This window comes from Eretmochelys imbricata, chromosome 21, assembly GCF_965152235.1.
Source record: "Eretmochelys imbricata isolate rEreImb1 chromosome 21, rEreImb1.hap1, whole genome shotgun sequence".
In the NCBI taxonomy this organism is placed as follows: domain Eukaryota; kingdom Metazoa; phylum Chordata; order Testudines; family Cheloniidae; genus Eretmochelys; species Eretmochelys imbricata.
In genome coordinates this window covers 8496485-8518020 of record NC_135592.1, presented here as the reverse complement: position 1 = coordinate 8518020, position 21536 = coordinate 8496485, and the positions used below count along the sequence as shown (strand labels likewise).

The 21536-nt window shown below is 52.5% G+C and overlaps 1 protein-coding gene across 1 annotated transcript; it reads left to right on the top strand.

Annotated features, from left to right (window-relative positions):
* Window positions 1–5700: 5700 nt before the first annotated feature.
* On the top strand, window positions 5701–14199 carry OPTC (opticin). Its single transcript, XM_077839333.1, has 6 exons — window positions 5701–5922; window positions 7885–8038; window positions 9954–10112; window positions 12241–12443; window positions 13328–13423; window positions 14029–14199. Exons 1-6 carry the CDS (start codon window positions 5701–5703, stop codon window positions 14197–14199), a joined length of 1005 nt encoding a protein of 334 aa, XP_077695459.1.
* The last annotated feature ends 7337 nt before the right edge of the window (window positions 14200–21536 follow it).

Sequence of the window (21536 nt, the reverse complement as noted above, 5' to 3'; positions counted from 1 at the left end):
CAGAGGAGTGAAGTGACTTGCCTAGGGTCATCCAGCAAAGCAGTGGCTGAGCTGGGAATTGACTTCCGAGTCCCAGTCTGACGCTCTCTCCACGAGGCCACACTGCCACTCAGTAATCATGTTTGTTTCCCATGCTGTCCCTTTCAGCCAGTCTGCTCCTCCTCCTCCTCCTCCTCTGAGTGCAGAGTGGATGATCCAGCCAGGCTTCTGCCTTACTTTCCAGACTTGCATGCTGGAGGGGGATGAAAGTATCCCCTGGCTGCCGTGTGACACATGGGGAGGGAGGAACTCACCCACCGGCGCTGCCAGATGGGTTGCAATACAAACACTGCCAGGGGTCAGAGAGGGGGCTTTTCCTCTTTGCACCCCACCCCCAAGCAGAGCTTTCCCTCCTCCCCTGCACTGCGACAGACTCTGCTCATCAGATGCAGCTAAGGTGCGTCTTCCAGCTGGGAGGGAAGGATCAGACAGAACTCCTTTCACAACCAGTCAGCGTCACTCCCTGCTAAGCTTGCAGGGTTGCCCGCTGCCTGCGGGCTCTGCTCGCTGCCTCTCCAGTGCTTCCAAGCTGGGGAGCGAGAGGCCATCCGCTCAGGCCCCCTCCTGTGTGGAGACCACGCAGCGCTGGCTCTAGGCCACGGGGAGTTAGCTCGGGGGCTCGCAGGCTGACAGGGACTGTGTGCCTGGCAGACATGCTGCCATCCCTCTGCCCTGGGGAAGGGGATGTGAGGGGGTTGTCGCACACAGACGTGGAGGAGCCGCTGTCCCATCCAGAGGGGAGCGGCTGTGATGTCAGCACTGTACGCCTGGCATCAACACACAACGTGCCCCCCCTGTCCAGGTTTCCAAACCAACAGCACTGCCGAGGGAGGTGCGAGCCGGGACTAATCTCTTGCATGGGGAGGGAGTGGGGGTGGCTGCTTCCAAACGGAGTTTTGGCTGCAAAGACAGAGGTTTTTTATGAGGTGTTGAATTTAAACAGCCACCCGGCTGCTGGGACGTGGGCCCATCCTGGCCGTAACCGCAATCAGACCACTGCCAGTGAGCTCCCAGCTATGGATGGGGGGTGGCACCCAACCAACAAGGACCCGGCTAAGAACAGGGGCTGGCACCCACCAAAGAAGGATCTGTCTAGATATGCTGGCTGGCCCCAAACCAGTGAGATCCTATCTCCTGAAGGCACATTCCCCACCCACCCCTTTCCTGCCCCAGTGCTAAATTCACATGAAATACTGGACTGTCACTGTTCCAAAATGCATCCAAGCCTAGGGGAAATCTCAGTCTTTCCCAGCGTGTGACCCCTATCTCCCCTCCCCTGCTGCATAACACAGGGCAGACCTAGCCCTTTGGAAAGAGAGCTCCTCCCTGGCTATTCTCAGTGAATTCTGCCCCGCAGCCAGGGTTTTTACAGGCTGAGCACGCCCCGTATGTGTCTCTCCCCACGCGGTTCTGCTTGTGTCCGTGTTATCCTCCGTGAACATCACGCGCTGCATTAAGTCCCCCCTAAGCCAAGGGGAGACCTAACGGGCACTCAACCCTTAGGCATGTTTCCCAGCTTGGGGTGAAACTCAGCCCAGCAAAGGTGGGGAGAGGTGCCCTGGACTCTGTGCAACACAGACACTGGGGAGTTTATGGCGAAACGCCGGCTGGCTTTGGTGGGACCAGCATTAGGCCTGATGGGTGTAAGTGGGGCATTGTGCAATGTGTCCCCCTGCACAAGCTGCATGTCACCCTAGGGCACCTCTGCCTCCCCCGCAAGGTCACAGGCTGTAAAGTCTGTGCAGGGGCGAAGAAAAGTGCTCTCCGAGCCACCTCCCCCATCCCAGCATGCAGGCCCTAAAAGCAAGCCCAACCTCTTGGAAGAAAGTTGTAAGTGAGCATGCCTGCTAGCCCCTGGGGGCACTGGACAAGGGGCACCATGGGAGGGGGGCAGGTGACAGCTAGAATAATCACCACCCTGATTGGCTGCACTTCCTGCTTATCCCCTGCACACTCCCACCCCCCCAACCAGGGCTGCCCTCCCCCTCGCCCTCCTTAAAACCTCTACAGCCCTTTTGGTCCCAGCACATCCGCTTTGCAGGAGCTGGGAGGTTCGGGCTCTTCCAGGGCAGACCGAGGGACCAGGGGGTAGGTCTGTGACTTGTGCCTCTCTCTCCCCTTCTCTCTCTTTCTCTGGAAGGAGCTGAGCTCAGGGGCTTTCATGTTCAGTTCAGAGGCGTTGTGGGGGTGGGGCTTTATGCAGAATGCATGGGGGCTGCCTGCAGTGTGCTTTTCAAAGGCTTTTTTATTACTCTCTTAATGCTGGGTTTGATCTGTGGGAAACTAGCTGAGATTAAGGGCCAGACTCCTCACTTCAGGACGTTTGCAATTCAGTGCTGTCTTTTATAGACTGGAGAGAGCTGTGGCAAGCAAGCGTGAGCGTGAATGGGTGTACATGTTGTCCCAGGTTTGTTGCATGTGTGTTTGAGTGTGTGTGTGTGACTTGGCTGTGTTTGCGAATGCATGGAAGTATGGATGGTGTGTGGGGGGGGGAGTGTTGGTGTGGATACTGCGTTTGCAAGTGCATGGGCATGCGGACGTGTTTGTTTGTGCATGCATGTGTGCTCGTGTGTTTGTGTGTACACCCAGGTGCTCATGTGTTTGTGTGTACGCACAGATGGGCCAGGCGCTTTGAGTCATGCTCAGAATAGGGGCTGCCAGCCAAGCGGGAGCCGCTTCTGAATGGAATGAATCCCCTTTCCGAGGGAGCTAATCAAGTTTGGATTTCATCATGCGTCCTGCCCTTAGTTTGTCGAATGAGCCCCGTGCGGGAAATCCCTGTGTTAGACAGTGTAGCCCCTTGTCATGGAGTGTCGGGGAGTCAGGGCCCTGCACCTCCCTCTTCCTGCGTTTCACCGTGACTCTCAGCCAGCCAGTAAAACAGAAGGTTTATTGGACGACAGGAACATAGTCCCAAACAGAGCTTGTTGGTACAACCAGGACCCCTCAGACAGGTCCTTCTGGGGGGGCAGGGAGCTTAGACCCCAGCCTTGGGGTCCCCTCCGTTTTCCCAGTCTGCTCCCAACTCAAAACCCCCTCCAGCTGACTCACCCAGCCTCCCCCCTGCTCCTCCTCCAGCCTTTGTCCAGCTTCGGGAGCAAAATGTGTCACCTCGCCCCCAAACCCGCTCCTGGCTCAGGTTACATTGTCCCTCCAGTGAAGCCACCCCCTGCTATCCCAACCCCAGTGCAGACAGTCCCAGTAAAACTCCCCTGCGACATTCCCAGGTCACTCCGCCCTGCTCCATCACACCTCTAGAGTGTCATCGAAGGTGCATAGTGCAATTCCGGTCCTCTGGTCTCTGAAGGCCTTCTGTAGGCAATTGATATGTGTTGCTTCCCGAAGCAGTCTCTTAAAACGGGTTTCAGGGCAGGTGCCCAACCCTCACCTCGTTACTGCAACTGCATGTGCAAACTGAGCAGGCAGAGGGGCGTTTGTGTGTGCAGCCATGGCAACTGTCCACCGAACTGGAAGTGTGGCCCCCAGTGTGTCTATTGAGGGGAGAAGGGCAGACTATAATTCACAAGCCGTTTGTGCTCCTGTGCACGCAGGGCCGGGTAAATCTCATGCAGTTCACCCAGCTCTATCCCAAGGGGTGGATCCACACAGATGTGCAGGCTGTGTGACATACCCCAGGGCGTGCACTCCCAGAAACATAAGCTACCATGTACGCTCCAGTAATGAGCCAGCATCTCTGCTAACGGACACCGCTCTGCAGAAGAGAGCGCTCTGACACTCAGGCCTCAGGATCCAGTAATATGAACCACGCAAGCTGGTGGCGATGACTGTACCCTGTAAGCTATGCAGAGAGCAAAGTCCAGCCGAGACAAGCTCTGGTCCTGCCCACTGGGCTCAGGGCAGGTTCTCATTAGTCCATCTGAGAAGAGCCTCACTAGGGAGCGATCATCAAAGTCCTAGTTTGTATCCTAGCTCTGGAAGGGACTGGGATCTAGTGGTTAGAGCAGAGGAGTTTGAGAATCAAGACTCCTGGTTCTCTCCCCAGCTCTGCCACTGATCTACTGTGTGACTTTGGGTGGGTCACTTTCCCCCCTCTGTGCTTACGTTTCCCCCTCTGTGCGATGGGAAGAATATCGCTCCCCCAACTCTGTCACGAGCTTTGGGATCTCAGGCTCAAGTAGCACATAAGAGCAGAGAGTTACTCCTGAACTCATGATACACCCTCTCTCCGTCCTGCAGCCAAGGAGTTCAGGCCAGCGAAAAGTCTTAACCCCGCACTTGGGGAGCTTCTCTCCAAGCTGCCTGTTCTTTGAAGGCTGTTTGTACGGTTGGATCTGGCGTGTGAGCGGGAGGTGACGCTCTGTACAGCAGCTCTGGGCCTCTTTCCTCACAGCAGGGCACTCAAGCATGAAACAGCCTGAAAAGAAAAGGAGAGTAATGATTTCCTCCGGGGCTCTAGGCAGAGTCCATTGATTCTCTCCAGCAGGAAAGCCATGTCCACTTGCTTCTGCGGCTGCAGAGGAAGCCTGTTTAAAGTGCTCCAGGACAAGGCCGGGGAGACTTGAGGAGAGCAACAGAAGGTGTAGTAGAAGGAGCTAAAGTGAAGGGTTGGGTGGGGGGGTAAAGCCAGCTGCCAGCACTTGGAGGAAACATTTGGGGCAGAGACACCAACTAGTGCTTCCTGGGCCAGGTATCCCAAAGAGCTCAGCACCCACTTGCAGGCCCAGGAGAGCTCGTCTGGTTGGGAGGGAGCTCAGCCCTTCTGAAAGCTGGCCCATCCGTGTCACCCTGAGCGCTGCTGGGTGTTTTTGCAAACCCAGCCCTCCTTGAGGTGTTTCAACCAGTGCTGAGCCCTCATGGAAAAGAGTCATTGGGAGCAGAGCACTTGGAAATCTGAGCACAAGTGAGCAGGGCTTGCTGTCCAGCCCCTGTCTTTGCTGCACAGCAGGGGATGTCGGACAACGGGGTTTGCAAAATATTGAGATGAATGGGGTAAATGTTGTCGTTTACAAAGGGGAACCTCCGCTCGCATCTCTGACAGAGCTCCGCTATCGTGGCCAGCAGCATACCTGGCTGTGGTATTCCTGGATTCCCCATTCACCCCATCCCCTGCCACTGCATTGCTGAATCCCCTTCGCCCAGCACAGTGCCCCTCGAATCTGATCTCTTCCAACGCCCCTCACTCCTGGCCTGCCACACTCCTCGCCGTCCCAACCCTGGGCTCCCGCTACTCGGCTCTGCCAACGCCCCTCACTCCTGGCCTGCCACACTCCTCGCCGTCCCAACCCTGGGCTCCCGCTACTCGGCTCTGCCAATGCACTTCACTCCTGGCCTGCCACGCTCCTCACCGTCCCAACCCTGGGCTCCCGCTACTCGGCTCTGACAACGCCCCTCACTCCTGGCCTGCCACACTCCTCGCCGTCCCAACCCTGGGCTCCCGCTACTCGGCTCTGCCAATGCACTTCACTCCCAGACCGCGGCACCCCCTTGCTGTTCTAGCGCTGGGTTCCCCGCACCGTCCTGCCAGTGCGTGTTAAGCCGGTAGGTGCTCAGGCAGGTGCTCCTGGGGGGAATCAGAGCCCTGTGCTGTGCAGGTAGGACACATCCCTCAGACCCGAGCTCAGCCCTGTAAACAGCAGAACTGAGCTGACCAACGGTGACAAAAATGCTTTGTTGCTTCCCTTTTCTCGGCACAGGTGCGGGATGCAGTGCGCAGCCTTGCTGGGGGTCACCACCCTGGCCCTGGTGCTGGCCTTGGCCGCCCCATCTAAAGAAGAAGGCAAGAAGAAGGAAGAGAAGCCCAGAGCTGACGCTGCAACCGATGACAACCTGGACCTGCCCAACTACGACTTAGACAACTATGGAGAGATCATTGACCCGAGCCTCTATGAAGAGCTTTATGACTACAGTGACCTGGCACCAAAGGTAAGATGGAGACAGCAGGGCAGCAGAAACATGGGCCAACTCTTCTTCATGCGCCTGTGGGGAGTCCTAAGGTAGCTCCTTCCTCTAGGATCCCCAGGGTAGCTTCTGTGCTACCACCGTCGCTGAGCCGAGTGTCCCTCCTGTTCCCTGCCCTGTCTCTCCAGGGCTGGGGCATTCTGGCCACTCTTCCAGCCACAGCACTTGGTGGATGGAAACGCTTTCATCTGGGAGTCAGGAGTCTAGCTGTGACTAGAACCCCACTTTCCCCAGTTTAGGTACTTCACTCTCTTCTCCTAGGTGCTTCTCTGGTACAGTTTGCAAGCCATGAAGAAGAGCGTTCATCGAGTCACAGATTATAATGTCAGAAGGGACCATCATGATTATCTAGTCTGATCTCCTAGTCAGCTGGTTTATAGGGAGGCTTGCAGCAGTGTAGGATCCAGAAGGAAATGGGTATGACACTGTCTGAGACTTGTTCTAAAGTCCTGAGTCAGGAGGGAGAACCAGCTTTCCCCTAACAGTTAGCACTGAGGTCTTGACCACACTAGGAGATAGCATTGCCTGGTAGTGAGATCCTGATCCTGGTTAGCAGCAATCCTATTGCCAATTCCTAGTTCTGCCAATGACTTATTGCATGGCCTTGGGCAAATCACATCAACCTCTCCATGCCTCAGCTTGCTCCTGTGTAAGCTGGAAATAATCATGTTTACAGAGGGGTTGTGAAGACTTATTATCAAATGTACTTGGTTTAAAGAGGCTACGGCAGAGTGAAGCAGTGGTATTGCGAAAGATCCATAAGATCGGCCATGCTGGGTCAGACCAAAGGTCCATCTAGCCCAGTATCCTGTCTTCTGACAGTGGCCAATGCCAGGTGCCCCAGAGGGAATGAACAGAACAGACCATCAAGAGATCCATTCCCTGTTGCCTGTTCCCAGCTTCTGGCAAACAGAGGCTAGGGACACCATCCCTGCCCAACCTGGCTAATAGCCATTGATGGACCTATCCTCCATGAACTTATCTAGTTCTTTTTTTAACCCTGTTATCCCTGTTATCCGTGGCAGGCTGCTCCAGGGTAGGGGCGCTAACCTAGCTGGTGGGTAGTTCTACCCTGCTTCCCTAAGTCCCCGAGCCAGAGTCTCCGCTGGCATCAGTCAGCAGGATCCCAGTGCCATCAACAGAGTTAGGTGGATTGACCCTAGCTGAGGAGCTGACCTGGTCTCTGCACATTCCCTTGCACATGGCATTCTCTTTCAATTCACTCCCTGCCCCGTGCTTCATTGCTGGATGCTGTGTGTCAGACGACCAGGGCATGCTGCTCCTTCACAGGAGGGTGGCTGCATTTCAGAAGCGGTGCGGTTGTTCCAGTGTACAGGGGCTGACCCTGCTCTCGCTGGAGTCCTCTGCAAAACTCCCATTGGCATCACTGAGCTGATCAGCGGGGCCAAAATAAGGGCTGAGGCTAAACTGAGGACGTGTGCTCCAGGGCCCTGCAGCATGCACGTTACATCAGCTTGGACTCAGCAAAGAGCCGCCGCGAGATGGTGTTAGCCTCCCTTACACACAGCCACTTGCCCTTACCCATCCCCGCCGAATTCGGCTCGCAGAGTTGCAGGCATGGAGAGGAAAGGCGCCGTGTGAATGCGAGACGTGACTGGTATTGAGGCTGCATGGAGCACTCCGTTACCTCTGTTACCTCTTGCACTTGGGGGTCTTCAGCAGAGCCAAAGGGAGTTGGGTGCGTTTCAACGGGATTGGGTACCTGCCTACCCTAGATGTTGGCTATTTCAGGTATATCACTGCTGTAGCCCTCCAACCTGCCCTGTGCCACCTTCTGCCCCTCCCCAGTGGAGGTGTGAGCTGGGCAGGGCAAGGGAGGAGTCAGTGACTGATCAATGCTTTAACGGGAGCGCAGCCCCGCATCCTGTGCTCGGTGCCGTGATGCCCCTTGCCCTGTCTTTGCAGATTGAGGTTGGTACGTTGGCTCCTCCAACCCAGCGTCTAGAGGGCGTCATGAGCACGAGAGCTGTGCCAACCGAAGCACCCAGGAGGCCACCCCCAACATCCCCCACGACCAAGCCTGTCGGGCCAGGTCTGTTCGGGTCCATAACCGAACAGGGTGAGTGAGAGACCAGCCCTCGTCACTTGGTCTTCCAGGGTAATGCTGCAGCATGGGGGATTTGCTCACAGGAGAATAGGTCTCCAAATGCCACGAGCAATGACGGCAGTCTGGAAAGAGCCTTCTCTCAGCATGGGGGTGAGGGGTACAGGGAAAGCCCCTCTCAATGTCGGCCAGAGAGGGCTTTGGAAATGAGTGGGATGGAGGCATTCCCTTCCCAGCATGTTGTGGGGAATCTCTGAGGCCTCTAGCCCAGAGGCAGACCCGTCCCTGCATGGGGCGGCAGGACTGATGGGAGGAGAGAGAGAGAAGCAGTGAGTGACCCTGGGAGCTGAGAGGCGCTGGCAGAAGGACGTGAGGGTGAGCAGATCATCCCCTTTCCAGGAGCCAAGTATTTGCCCTGCGTGAGGAACATGGTTGGGGCGTCTCCCATATCAAACGGCGGGCGAGAGGGTGTCAGAAAGGAATCGCTTCACAGCAACGAGAACACCAGCAAAGCCGCAGCGCTTCAACGAGCAGAGATGTTGCGACAGTCGGATAGAGTAGCAATTAGATTAGTGACAATTAAAATCCTGCAGCGAGGGATAAATATCTTTATTCATTTTCTGTCACTCCGAACTGGGACAAATTACGTAGTAGGCTCAGGGAAATTGTTGCCTTTATGCTTTGAACTCCCCCACTAATAGATTCGGAGTCTCGCGCACACTCTGGGGGGAGAAGAGGAAAAAGAGAGGAAAAACAAAACAAAATACACCCAACACAGTTTTAATTGGTGCCAGAAATCTTGTCACCCTGCCACTTTGCCTGGCTGAGCAGGGTCTAGTTCCAGACGTAGGGGAATCAGATGTTTGCTTGATGCAAACGGTTTCCTTTTGTTTCATCTCTGACAGTGCAGAAGGGCCAAACAGATCCCTGGTGTACTGCTGCTATGTTTGGTGGAGCTGCACCCCCCCAGGTTGAGATTTGGCCAGAGCTGATTTGTTTTTAAGCAGCTCTTTTGGCCGGTTGTTCCTGGCCTTTCTCGTGGTTTGATTTTTTGCTTGTTTTGTTTTCCTCTGAACTTAGCGCTTGGTGGAAGGAGCTGACCTGACAGCCCTGGAGACCAAAGCCCTCTGTGTATCTACATAGCTGGTACAGCGCGGGTAGGGGCTGGGCAGTCCCTGTCCAGGCTGCCCTCCCCCAAGGCGCTCTGACCATCCCTGCAATGCACGGCCATTCCAGGTTCACTTGAAAATAGAACGTATGAGAACAGACTGAGCTTTAAGGACCCTTCCAGCGCTACCTGGGGAACAGCACAGCACCTGCTGAACTCCCGAAGTCCAGGCCTGGATTCCCAGGGGCTGGGCTCTTCTTTGACTCTTCCAAAGTTCTGGTCTGGGATCGGGAAGGGGGGTTCCCCAGGCTCCAGCTCTGCACGGCTGGTTGATTTTGGGTCACCTGAAATTCTGGAGGGGTTGGCTCCAGGGCTTGGCTTTGGGTCCATCTCCGTCAGAAAGGTTCCTGGGCCCAAGCTAGTCTTATGCTGCACGTAATGTGACCAGATAGCAAGTGTGAAAAATCAGGACACGTTTTTTTTTCGAAGGGTGGGGGGAGGGTATAGTTGCATATATAAGACAGACCCCTCATATCAGGACATCTGGTCCCACTAGTTGCACGTGGTCTGGCCTCGGAGTCTGCAACGAACCCCAGAATCAGGGGTGTTTCAAAAGGCTTCAGGTTCTGCTGCTAACCCACAGCATGGGGTGTCGGGCCAGATCCTCCACTGCGGTAAGCCAGCTGAGTTCCGTTGTCTTTAGTGGAGCTAGGCCAGCTGAGAATCTGGCCCCCCATCCTGGCACCAATCGGAGGTTACATTTAATACCCCCAAGCCCTGCTCGTTGCTGCTGGCTGACTGCTCCGGCTCTCCCTGCCCCAGGTCTGCCCACCTGCCTGGTCTGCGTGTGCCTTAGCACCTCCGTGTACTGCGACGATGCCGAGCTGGAACAGATCCCGCCGCTGCCCCTGGAGACCACGTACCTCTACGCCCGCTTCAACCGCATCAGCCGCATCCAAGCCAGCGACTTCGCCAGGCTGAGTATGTGGAGCCGGGGCCCTGCCCGCTGCCCTCCCCCACGCAGAGTGGTGTCTGTGCATCACTGTGCTCTGCTGGGGGATATGGGGGGGTGGGGAAACTTTGCACTGGCTCCCAGGGAGTTGGGGGCAGGGGTTAAGTGGATCCATTGCAGAGCTGCCTGAGGGAAGAGGATGCCCCTTGTATCCCAGAGTCCTGTTCGGCTGTCACACTGGGTCCTGTTCCAGATTCGTACAATGTTTAGGCTGAGTCCAGATCCAATCTGACACCGAATCCTCCCTAGGCAGGTTTAGACTCCTCCCAACCAACTGTGTGGCCACAGCAGGGGGCTCAGACCTGCTCCTTGGGCATCAGGTACAATTGGAGGTGTACACAGATGCCACTCCCCATGGCACCAATGGGAGCCAGGCCTATAGACACCAGAGCTGGCTTTAGCCCCAAGTCCTGGGCACACAAGCCCCAGTCATGTCAGCGGTTCATCCACACCCCTCTATACAGTTTAATGTAGGGCTTCTGCCTTCCTGCTGAGTGGCGTGTAAGGGCATCAATGTGGGGAAGAGCCAGGCCGGGACACAGCTGCCTCTCTCACACGCGGCCCCAGCCATCTGCAGGCGCAGAATCAGGGAGCCAAATGCAGACTGTTCCCAGGAGGGGGAATGGGAGCCCTTAACACTGCACTGCACCAATGCTGCTGTTTATTAAAGTCCCGGTACAGCAAGTCCTGGTCGGGTCTAGGAACTGGAGGGGCCAAGAACTCTCTGGTTGTAACATCAGAACGTTGCAGGGCTCATAGATGTTGGAGATGGAAAAGCCCAGTTAGAGTGAGTGCTGGAAGATCATGTCTTCCCCGCTTTCCAAGGAGCTGGTCGGATCTAGGAACTGGAGGGGCCAAGAACTCTCTGATTGTAACATCAGAACATTGCAGGGCTCATAGATGTTGGAAATGGAAAAGCCATGAGTGCAATGGTGCCGGTCCAGGTGCCCCCATTTACAGCGGGAACTAGGGGTGCTGCTGCACCCCCTGGCTTGAAGCGGTTTCCATCATATGCAGGGTTTACAGTTTGGTTCAGTGGCTCTCAGCACCCCCACTGTACAAATGGTTCCAGCCCCCCGGACGGCTTGCACAGCATGTGAATCTGTTCCATGCTAGTTTGAACTCAAAATGTGGGGAGCGGCAGTTTTGTACATGGTTAAAACCCAGAGAAAACAGTTATCCCTTCATGCCCTGTGAAGCAAACTGGCTGGGTTTTGCCCAGCCCTGGAGATCTCCTAAACGGGTCCCTCTAGAGGCAGGACAGTGGTGTTGCACAATCCTCCCCCCTTGGCTGGCTGGAATAGGAGCCCTGTAGCTTTAAAATCCCTCCTTTCCTGCAGGAAGGAATTGCACCCAGTGCTAGTCAATGGAATGGACCCTGCCAAAACTGTTGGAGCCTTAAGATTGCAGGACTAGCTAGCAAACTGTGAGCTGGGGCTTGCAGAGGCTCTCAGCACAGTAGGTGCATGTTTGGGGGGCTAAAAGAAAAGGAGGACTTGTGGCACCTTAGAGACTAACAAATTCATTTGAGCATAAGCTCAGTCTCTATGGTGCCACAAGTACTCCTTTTCTTTTTGCGGATACAGACTAACACGGCTGCTACTCTGAAACCTGTCATTATGTCTGGGGGGCTGGGCACTGTTAAAATGGGACCTGCTGGGTGCTGTACATATTTGAAAATCTTGCTCTGATTTAGGCCCTTAAATGGATGCTGAGCTCCTCTGAAAACCTGTCCCTGAGAGGGGATGCTGAGGCCTTGAAAATCTGGCCCTGGGAGGAATAATAATAACAAAGACATAAATGAATTTCACATTTCTATTGGAGCTGCATCCAGCCACCGTAGTCAGGATATTGGCCTGTTGTGTTAGGTGCTAGATTGAGTTTAGCTGGCATAGATTGGCATTGGCTCATTGAGTTCAATGGAGCTATGTTCATTTACACCAGCTGAGGACCTGGTTCATTCTAGTTCTGTTTGCTGGAGTGCTGGCTTTTTCTCCTACGGCTCTGGCCAGGCCTAGCCCCTAATTATTGCTCAGCACTGTTGTGAGCGATGGCAAGGGTTTGTGAAGGCAGAATGTCTATCCTCCCCTCCATCAGAGAAGCTGAAGCGAATAGATCTGACTAGCAACTTCATCTCCTGGGTGGGCGAGGACTCCTTCCGGCTGCTGAGCACCCTGCAAGAGCTCATCCTCGCCGAGAACAGGCTGACTGTGCTGCCCGCATTGCCCAGCAGCATCGTGCGGCTCGATGCCCGGCTCAATAGGATCCAGAGCTCCGGTGTCAGACCTGAAGCCTTCAGGGTGAGTCTGTGCCCAGTGCCTGGTGGCTGCCCCAAGATTCCAAAAGGGGTCCCTAAATTTCACAGCTTCTTTTCCACCCTCCAAGAGGACTGAGGGTCTCTTGGGGTATATCTACACTGCAAGATAAGCTCAGGGTTTGAACTCAGACTCAAGCCAAACCCCCCTCCTATCTCCACACAAATCGCACTAACCCAGGGCTCAGACTCCGGGTTTCAGGACTGTACAGGGGTGGAAGGTCCGAGCGTGAGTCAAACCGGGACCCAGGGTTCATGCGCTATTGCTTTGCAGTGTAGATGCAACCCCACTGGGCTCGTGTTCTGGGAGTCCACCAGCAGTAGCCCACAATCCCACAAGCTGGCTTTCTTTATCCTCTGGACAGTCAAGTTTTCCCATGTTGGATTTGGACCCGTATAATGCAGTGTAGGCACTTCAGCCCAGGTTGGGACCCAGGGTTCAACAATTCCTAACCTGGGGTTGGATTTGGGCCCACATAATAAGTGTAGACACTCAAGCCCCTAGATTAACAAACCCAGGGGCTGCTAACTTGAGTTCTGTAACCATGGGCTTACTCCGCAGTGTAGACATACCCTGGGTCAATTCAACCCTCTGCTAGGCCTACCTGGCTCTGATTCCTACCCCTTTGTACCACAGAAATAACCCAGATGTTCTGTATAGAGAAGCTGACTGGGGCTTGGGAACAGCCAAAGCCCAAAGTGCCACCCCCAGCTTTTCCAGTGTTTGCTGGGATGGGACAATCCCATGCAAGCATGAGAGCAGCATGTTCTGTTCAGCAAAGCTGTGAGTTCCGCCCCACCCTGCTGAGCCTTGGTGTGTGAGGGGGCTGGGCAGGGCGAGGGCTGATGCATTCACCTGTGTTTCTGCAGGACCTGAAGAAGCTGCAGTTCCTTCACCTGTCTGATAACAAGCTGGACTATATCCCAGTGCCCCTGCCCGAGGATCTGCGGTCCCTGCACCTGCAGGTGAGGCAGTGGCCGAGTCAAGCAAGGGCACCCAGCCAGACTGGGTGATGGTCCCTTAAAGATACAGCCACTCCTTGATTTTGCGTTTGCTTTTGAATTTTGCTGCCCTTGCAGTCAAGGGACGGAGAGCTCTGGCTAGAGACAGGTATCGTGCAGGTGGGTGTGGGGCGAGATCCTCTCTCTCACAATGTCCCAGTTCTAATGTCCCCTGGCACAGACCTCACTGTGCACCTCATTCTCCCCACAGCTCGTCCAATGCTGGGCCCCCTGAGTACACCCAGCTCTGCCAGTGCCCCTCAGTCCTGACTGGTGCCCCCTCCGCTATTCCAGCCCCTTCCTGCCTTTGCTGGTAGATCTCAATCCTGCAGGTCCCACTGTCATTCTGGCATTGGAGTCACCTGTCAATGGTATCAAACTAGCCAGTGGTTAAAGGATGTATCCATGAGTGTCTGGGTTGAGGCTCATTACACCTGCGGGCCAAATCTAGTTTGAGCCCCAGTCTAACAGAAGCAAAGTCTCATACTAGCCAGGGACAATTAATGCACAAACCCCACTACCCCACCTTGCCCCTTCCCCCCACCGTTTAATGTTGTCTTCCCGGCTAGAACAACAACATCCAAACCATGCACAAAGACACGTTCTGTGACAGCCAGGACCACAGTCACATCCGCTGGGCCCTGGAGGACATCCGCCTGGACCACAACCCCATCAACCTGAGCCTCTTCCCTGACGCCTACTTCTGTCTGCCTCGGCTACCCACGGGCCACTTCTACTGAGCCTGCCAGACAGCCCCCACGGGAGCACCTATGATGGAAACTGCTCTTGGGAGAAGGCTGCCCTGGACCCACAAGTTAAGAGCTCCATGCCTGGCTGTCCTGTTGGGCCATATGGTATTTGCCCTTCTCCCTTGCTCATCTCAGCCCCAGCGGCCTTGTCTAGACTAGGGTTTAAGCTGCAATGTGAGCATAGACGAGCTAACATGGGTTTAGAAGTCTAGTTAGGCTAAGGATACCACGTTCTGTGTTAAAATGGCCAGGGGGTGCTGGATGCGAGGATTTTATTGAGTTCTCAGTCCATGTGTGCCAGCGCGAAGGATGCCCCAGGCCGAGAGTGGCCCTAATAAAATGAAAAAGGTTAAAAACTCATTCTGTAGATTGTTTAAAACAAAATGACCTGCTGGCCACCCCCATCAGGCACAGCAGCTCGTCCATGAGCATTGTGGTGTGGGCAGTGATGGGCAAAGCTTTCAAGGGAACGAACCCTGGATTCCCTCCTGGCTGGACCTCGGTCACTTGGATCCTGACCTGCATTTCCAGTCATAGGCTCCCCGATGCACAGCTCCACCCAAAGCTTAGGTCTCAAAGCTGATCCAAACAGGCAGTGGGAGGGAGGGAGTTTTGAGGCCTTTAAAAGAGGCCTGAATCAAATCAATGTATTTAAAATATAGCGTGTGTTGTGTTCCCTAACTTCTGAAATCAGAAGAGAGCTGTCCACTGGGGGAATACTTTAAATAGAGCTTATTCAGCATCTCTATCTTTATACATGTGCAGTAAACGCACGTCCTGTGAGAGAGAGGCCGTGCACATGGAGAAGCCAAACCTCTGAACTCAGCCTCCATCCTCCAGGCCAGGGGAGGGAATTTGGGAAGTAAACGTCTTACGGCACGCTCCCAGTTTTCAAAAATTCTGTCGTTCACATTGTCCCTCCGCACCCTCCTCCTTTGTGTGTGCAAAACACGGGCACAAGATGTGACATTGCTTTAGGCATGTGCAAAAATGCCCATTTGGTGCCCAGTTCAGCTGTGGCTTTTTTAAAGCTTGCCCCTTAGATGCACGGTTATCTGATGCATGTACAAAAAATGTCATTTTGCACTTACAAATGGCAGGCAGGCAGGAGCCCGGGGAACGGCTTTGATTGTACAAAATTAGCCTCCTCTGCTGCATTCTTATTATGCAAAACACAAAGCAGGGCCACTCAGATGTGAGTCCTATTTTGACACCCCAAGTTTCTAGGTGGGCAGATAAAAGAGGAACTTGGAGGAATGGCTGCTGTTCTCTTCTCTAAAGTGCCAGGGTTGGCAGATTATGCTGTCATGCCGTGCTCTGAAAACATCTATCTATGGGTTTTTTCAGCATCCACCACCATAATATCTAAGCACTGTCCTCAAGCATCTTGTATGTTACTTGCTTTTATAGCCAAAGGGCTGAATAGAGGGGGCCAGTTAGGCTCAGATCCAGCAAAGATGGAATCATCCAACTTTAGCTGTATTCTCGCCAGCTTTCACTTTCACCCCACTAGAGGGTGCAACAGAATATGTGTCAAGACCCACCCATCCCTGTGCCTTGCTGACCTATCTGCTCCTTGTCTCCCTTCTGCTTTGCCTTATCATTTAAACCCATGGGCTACATTAAATGAGACTGGTGAGCTGCTGCCCACATACCTGCCCTTCAGTTAATAGCGCTGAGCACAAATTCCTGGTTGCTGGGAAACCCTGCAGCTCTCATGGATCATGAGTTCTGGGAGGCTGAGGATGGGAAGGTGGGGAAAGAGCTGAAGGCAAAGAGGAGCATGGAGAAAAGTAGTTCCCAGTTTCCCAATTGCAGCCACTAAATTTATACAAACCACTGCTTGGCTGCCTTTCCCAGAACGGCCTAGTACAGAGGTTCTCAAACTTTTGTACTGGTGACCCCTTTCACATAGCCAGCCTCTGAGTGCGACCCCCCCCCTTATCAATTAAAAACACTTTAAAATATATTTAACACCATTATAAATGCTGGAGGCAAAGCAGGGTTTGGTGTGGAGGCTGTCAGCTTGCAACCCCCCTGGTGTAATAACCTTGTGACCCCCTGAGGGGTCCCAATCCCCAGTTTGAGAACCTCTGGCCTAGAGGGATTGGAGGGGGATTTGAAGGACTGGCACCAACCCACCTGCTGTAGATAACTGATACAAACACTAAATAAAGCTCACCTGCATTAGGGGAGCCAGGCCCAGAAACCTGCGCCTTCTAAAATCAGACGGCAGTGGGCAGTGGGCAGTTACACTATTGGCCCGACCTCTAGGCCGTGACATGCCACTCAAAGGCCATGCATTACACCGAGGGTGTTGGACAATGGACTGCAGGGCATTACTAAGGACGAGGCTGGTTTCTTGGCAGTGGGCTGGTTATCCTGGCCCGTTGGGATTGTGCTCACATCCCTTTCAAAGGGCGCCCGTTAGCAGACAAGGGCAGTGATCCATTTGGGGGTGAAGCTCCCTGCCTCTGGACGCACGCTGGCCTGAGCATCACATTCAGTTCTGTGCCAGTATGAGCTGCTGGCATTTTGGGCTGGGTGTGTTTGCGGACAGCAGAGGGCAATAAGGCACTGGTTTGGCGACTGTAAGGAAGCCACACAGGAAGGCCTGGAGGGGTCTGATGAAAGGACGGTGGGGGAAGACACGGCACTAAAGAGTCTGTAAACTGTCTGTATTTTCTTATCTTAAGCGGGGTGCTGGCTCCTCTAGTTCTCCACAGCTCAAGGGGGACTCCCCCAGGCACAGCACCATCCCGTAGTGACAGCCACAGTGCAAAGAGTTTACTAGTCTTAGCTAACCTCTGGTGCATGTAGGCAGCAGCTGCCATCCAGGCAAAGACCTCTCCACCATACAGCCTTTGAGGTCACAGACCTAGGCACTGTAGCAGGGCTCCCCAGCAGATGAGAGGAGCGTCATAAGACCAGCCATACTGGGTCAGACCAATGGTCCATCTAGCCCATTATTGTGTTTACCAACAGTGGCCAGCACCAGATACTTCAGTGTGAATGAGCAGAACAAGGCAATTATCTAGTGATCCCTTTTCATCCACTCCCAGTTTCTAGCAGTCAGAAGTTCCAGGATTTCCAGAGCATGGAGTTATGGCCCTGATCCTTTTGGCTAATAGCCACTGTGGGACCTATCCGCCATGAACTCCTGATTCAATTCCTCCCACTAGGGGCTGACGAGAGGGGATTTCAGCAGGGAGCATCCTCAGTTTTTCTTGTTGAAGTTATTCCACTTTAATTAAATATTAATTAGGCCAAAACAAGAGGTGAGTGTAAGAAGCCCTTTAGAGGACAGGAAGTAGGGCACTCTTGTGGGCTGTTGAAGATCTTGGTTCAATTTCTCCTGCCTAATAAGGTGAGTGGATTTGAGCAGGAAGCTAAGGCCAGCTTTCCACTTTAATTAACTATTGATTTGGCCAAAAGCAGCAGAGAAGTCCTCTCTAGTCCAGTGGTTAGAGTGGTCACCTGGGATCCTAATGAGCTTGGTTCAGTTCCTCTGTCTACCCCCTGAAAAGAGGGATTTCCATAAGGTGCTCACGGAAACTTTTCCTCTTGAAGCTGGTCCACTTTAACTCAATAGTAATTGGAACAAACGAAGACATTAAAGCAAGAAGCCCTCTATAGCCTAGTGGCGAGGGCTCTCTGCTGGGATACTGGAGTCCTTGGTTCAATTCACACTTCCGGCTGCTGAGAGAGGTGCTGGTCAGTTGGGAGGGTGCTTACTTTTCCTCTTGAAGCTGGTCCACTTTAACTCAATAGTAATTGGAACAAACGAAGACATTAAAGCAAGAAGCCCTCTATAGCCTAGTGGCGAGGGCTCTCTGCTGGGATACTGGAGTCCTTGGTTCAATTCACTCCTCCGGCTGCTGAGAGAGGTGCTGGTCAGTTGGGAGGGTGCTTACTTTTCCTCTTGAAGCTGGTCCACTTTAACTCAATAGTAATTGGAACAAACGAAGACATTAAAGCAAGAAGCCCTCTATAGCCTAGTGGCGAGGGCTCTCTGCTGGGATACTGGAGTCCTTGGTTCAATTCACTCCTCCGGCTGCTGAGAGAGGTGCTGGTCAGTTGGGAGGGTGCTTACTTTTCCTCTTGAAGCTGGTCCACTTTAACTCAATAGTAATTGGAACAAACGAAGACATTAAAGCAAGAAGCCCTCTATAGCCTAGTGGTGAGGGCTCTCTGCTGGGATGCTGGAGTCCTTGGTTCAAGTCCCCAGGGCCTGAGATGGAAGAAATCTTTGAAGAGGGTGTTGCTGTCTGAGCAGCAGCTTTTACTTTAATATTTAGTGGCCACCAGCCCCGGCCCCAGCAAAAGCTGAATCACTCTTTCGCCCCCGCTGGTCGGACTCCCGCCTAGGCTGTAGGAGATCCCAGTTCCAATCCCTTCTCCGCGAAGGGACTGGAACGAGGAGCTCCTACATCCCAGGGACCACCCCTCCTCCCTCCACCCCCCGCCCTGCCCCACCCCCCTACCCCAACCACCCCACCTCCCCTCCACCCCCCTACCCCACCAACCCCACCTCCCTTCCACCCCCCTAAGAGGTGAGAGACCCCTGTTCAAGCCCCCTCCTTTTGCCTGGAAGACAAGGGCCTCCTGCAAAGGAGAGGGGACTTAAACAGAAATTTCCCATCTCACTGGTCACCTGGGAGATAGGATGTCCTCATTCCAACCCCTTCTTAAGGGGCAGAGGCAGGATTTGAACCAGAAATTTCAGGGATCTCCCACTTCCTAAGCAAGCACCCAACCATTGGGCTACAGAGTGATCCTAGCCCTAAACATGCCCCAATGAATAATTAAGTGGAACCGCTTCAACAGGAAAGTTTGCAGAAGTTCCAAATTCAGCTGGCATCACCACATCTAGTAGATAAAGGACATTTTGTTTCCCAGTCACCCAGTTTTGTGAGATTCCTTTGTAACTCTTCACAGTCAGCTTTGGACTTAACTATCCTAAGTAATTTTGTATCATCTTCAAACTTTACCACCTCACTGTTTACTCCTGAGGTGACATGTACCCAGTTAATCTGGGGATGGTTGTAATCCCCCATTGTTACTGAGTTTTCAGTTTCTGTAGCCGCTCTAATCAACCTGCGCATTTCACAGTTTCAGTCAAACACTGACATTTTTATCCATACAGATTCTATGGTACTGTTGATTCATTTACAATATTTACTCTGTTTTACACTGCTTTCTTTCACGTATTTCACTTTAGCAAAGCTTTTGATACTGTCTCACATGACCTTCTCATCAGCAAACTAGAGCAATAGACAAATCTACTATAAAGGTGGGGGCACAACTGGCTGGACAAATGGACTTACAGAGTAGTTATCAGTGGTTCACAGTCAAGCTGGAAAAGCATATCAAGTGGAGTCCCGTGGGGGGATCTGTCCTGGGTCCAGGTCTGTTCAATATCTTCACAAATGATAAGGCATCGAGAGTACGCTTATAAAGTTTGCAGAGGATACCAAGCTGGGAGAGGTCTCAAGGACTTTGGAGGACAGGATTCGATTTCAAACTGATTTGACAAGCCAGAGAAATGGTCTGAAATAAAGAGAATGAAATTCAATAAGGACAAATGCAAAGTACTACACTTAGCAAGGAATAATCCAAGTACACAAATACAAAATGAGAAATGACTGCCTAGGAAGGAGTACTGTAGAAAAAGATCTGGAGGTAATAGTGGATCAAAAACTAAATATCAGTTGTCAGTGTAATACTGCTGCAAAAAAAAAAAAAAAAGAAGAAGAAAAGCAGACATCCTTGGCAGGAGTGTCGTAAGCATGACATGAGAAATAATCCTGCAGCTCTACTCAGCATGGACAGGGCTGTAACTGGAGTGCTGGGTCTGTTCTGGGCACCACACTTTGGGAAAGATGTGGACAAATTGGAGGAAGTCCAGAGGAGACCAGCAAAAATGATTAAAGGTCTAGAAAACATGACTCACGAGAAAAGATTGAAAAAATGTGGTTTGTTTAGTCTCAAGAAAAGAAGACGGGGGGGGGGGGAGACATAACAGTCTTCAAGTATGCAAGAGTTTGATATAAAGAGGAGAGTGATAAATTGTTCTCCTTAACCACTGAGGACAGGACAAGAAGCAATGGGCTTAAATTGCAGCAAGAGTGGCTTAGGTTAGACATCAGAAAAAACTTCCTAACAGTCAGGGTAGTTAAGCACTGGAACAGATTGCCTAGGGAGGCTGTGGAATCTCTGTCCTTGGAGATTTTTAAGAGCAGGTTAGACAAACACCTGTCAGGGATGGGCTAGATAATACTTAGTTCTGCCTCAGTGCAAGGGACGGGACTTGATGTCCTATCAAGGTCCCTTCCGGTCCTATATTTCTATGACTGTACAGTGTCACTCGTGCAACAGTGCAACCTACTCTGCCATTCCTGTGCATTTTGTACCCCAGGATTACCATATCCCATAGATTATCATTGTTCCACCAAGTTTCTCTGCTGCCTGTTATATCAGTATCCTCATGTAATACCAGGCACTCAAGTGCACCCATCTTAGTATTTAGACTTCTTGCATTTGTATACAAGCGCTCAGAAAATTTGTCAATGTTTAATTGTCTGCCTTCCTGTGATGTAATTGAATGGATTATATTTGACTGTTTCTCTTCAGTTCCCACCTCTACTTTATCAACTTCTATCCTCTCCTCTTTACTAAGATATAGAGCAGTGGTTCTCAGCCAGGGGTACATGTACCCCGGGGGTACTCAGAGGTCTTCCAGGGGATACGTCAGCTTGCCTAGATATTTGCCTAGTTTTATAGCAGGCTACATAAAAAGCATGAGCGAAGTTGGTACAAACTAAAATTTCATACAGACAATGACTTGTTTATACTGCTCTAAGTACTATACACTGCAATGTAAGTACAATATTTGTATTCCAGTTGATTTGTTTTATAATGATATGGTAAAAGTGAGAACGTCAGCAATTTTTCTGTAGTAGTGTGCTGGGACACACTTCTATTTTTATGTCTGTTTTTTTTAATTCAGGTTAAACTTGGGATACACAAGACAAAGCAGACTCCTGAAGGGGGCATAGTAGTCTGGAAAGGTTGAGAGCCATTGATATAGAGCATCTCCTTTAATAAATCCTCCCCTAAGGGATGTCTCTGTCTGAACCACGGGCTCCTGTCGGCTTTCCCCAGCACTTAGTTTACAAACTCCTCTACTGCCTTTTACATTTTACATGCCAGCAATCTGGGGCTGTTTTGGTTTAGATGAAGCCCATCCTTCCTGTATAGGCTCCTGCTTTCCCAGAAGGGTACCCAGTTCCTAATAAACCCAAATTTCTTCTCCAAACACCATCATC

Coding starts and splice junctions, on each gene's coding strand:
- OPTC (XM_077839333.1), top strand. CDS start 5,701: ATGCAGTGCGCAGCCTTGCTGGGGGTCACCACCCTGGCCCTGGTGCTG. Junction 5,923..7,884: donor ACAGTGACCTGGCACCAAAG/GTAAGATGGAGA, acceptor CTGTCTTTGCAG/ATTGAGGTTGGTACGTTGGC. Junction 10,113..12,240: donor CAGCGACTTCGCCAGGCTGA/GTATGTGGAGCC, acceptor CCCCTCCATCAG/AGAAGCTGAAGCGAATAGAT.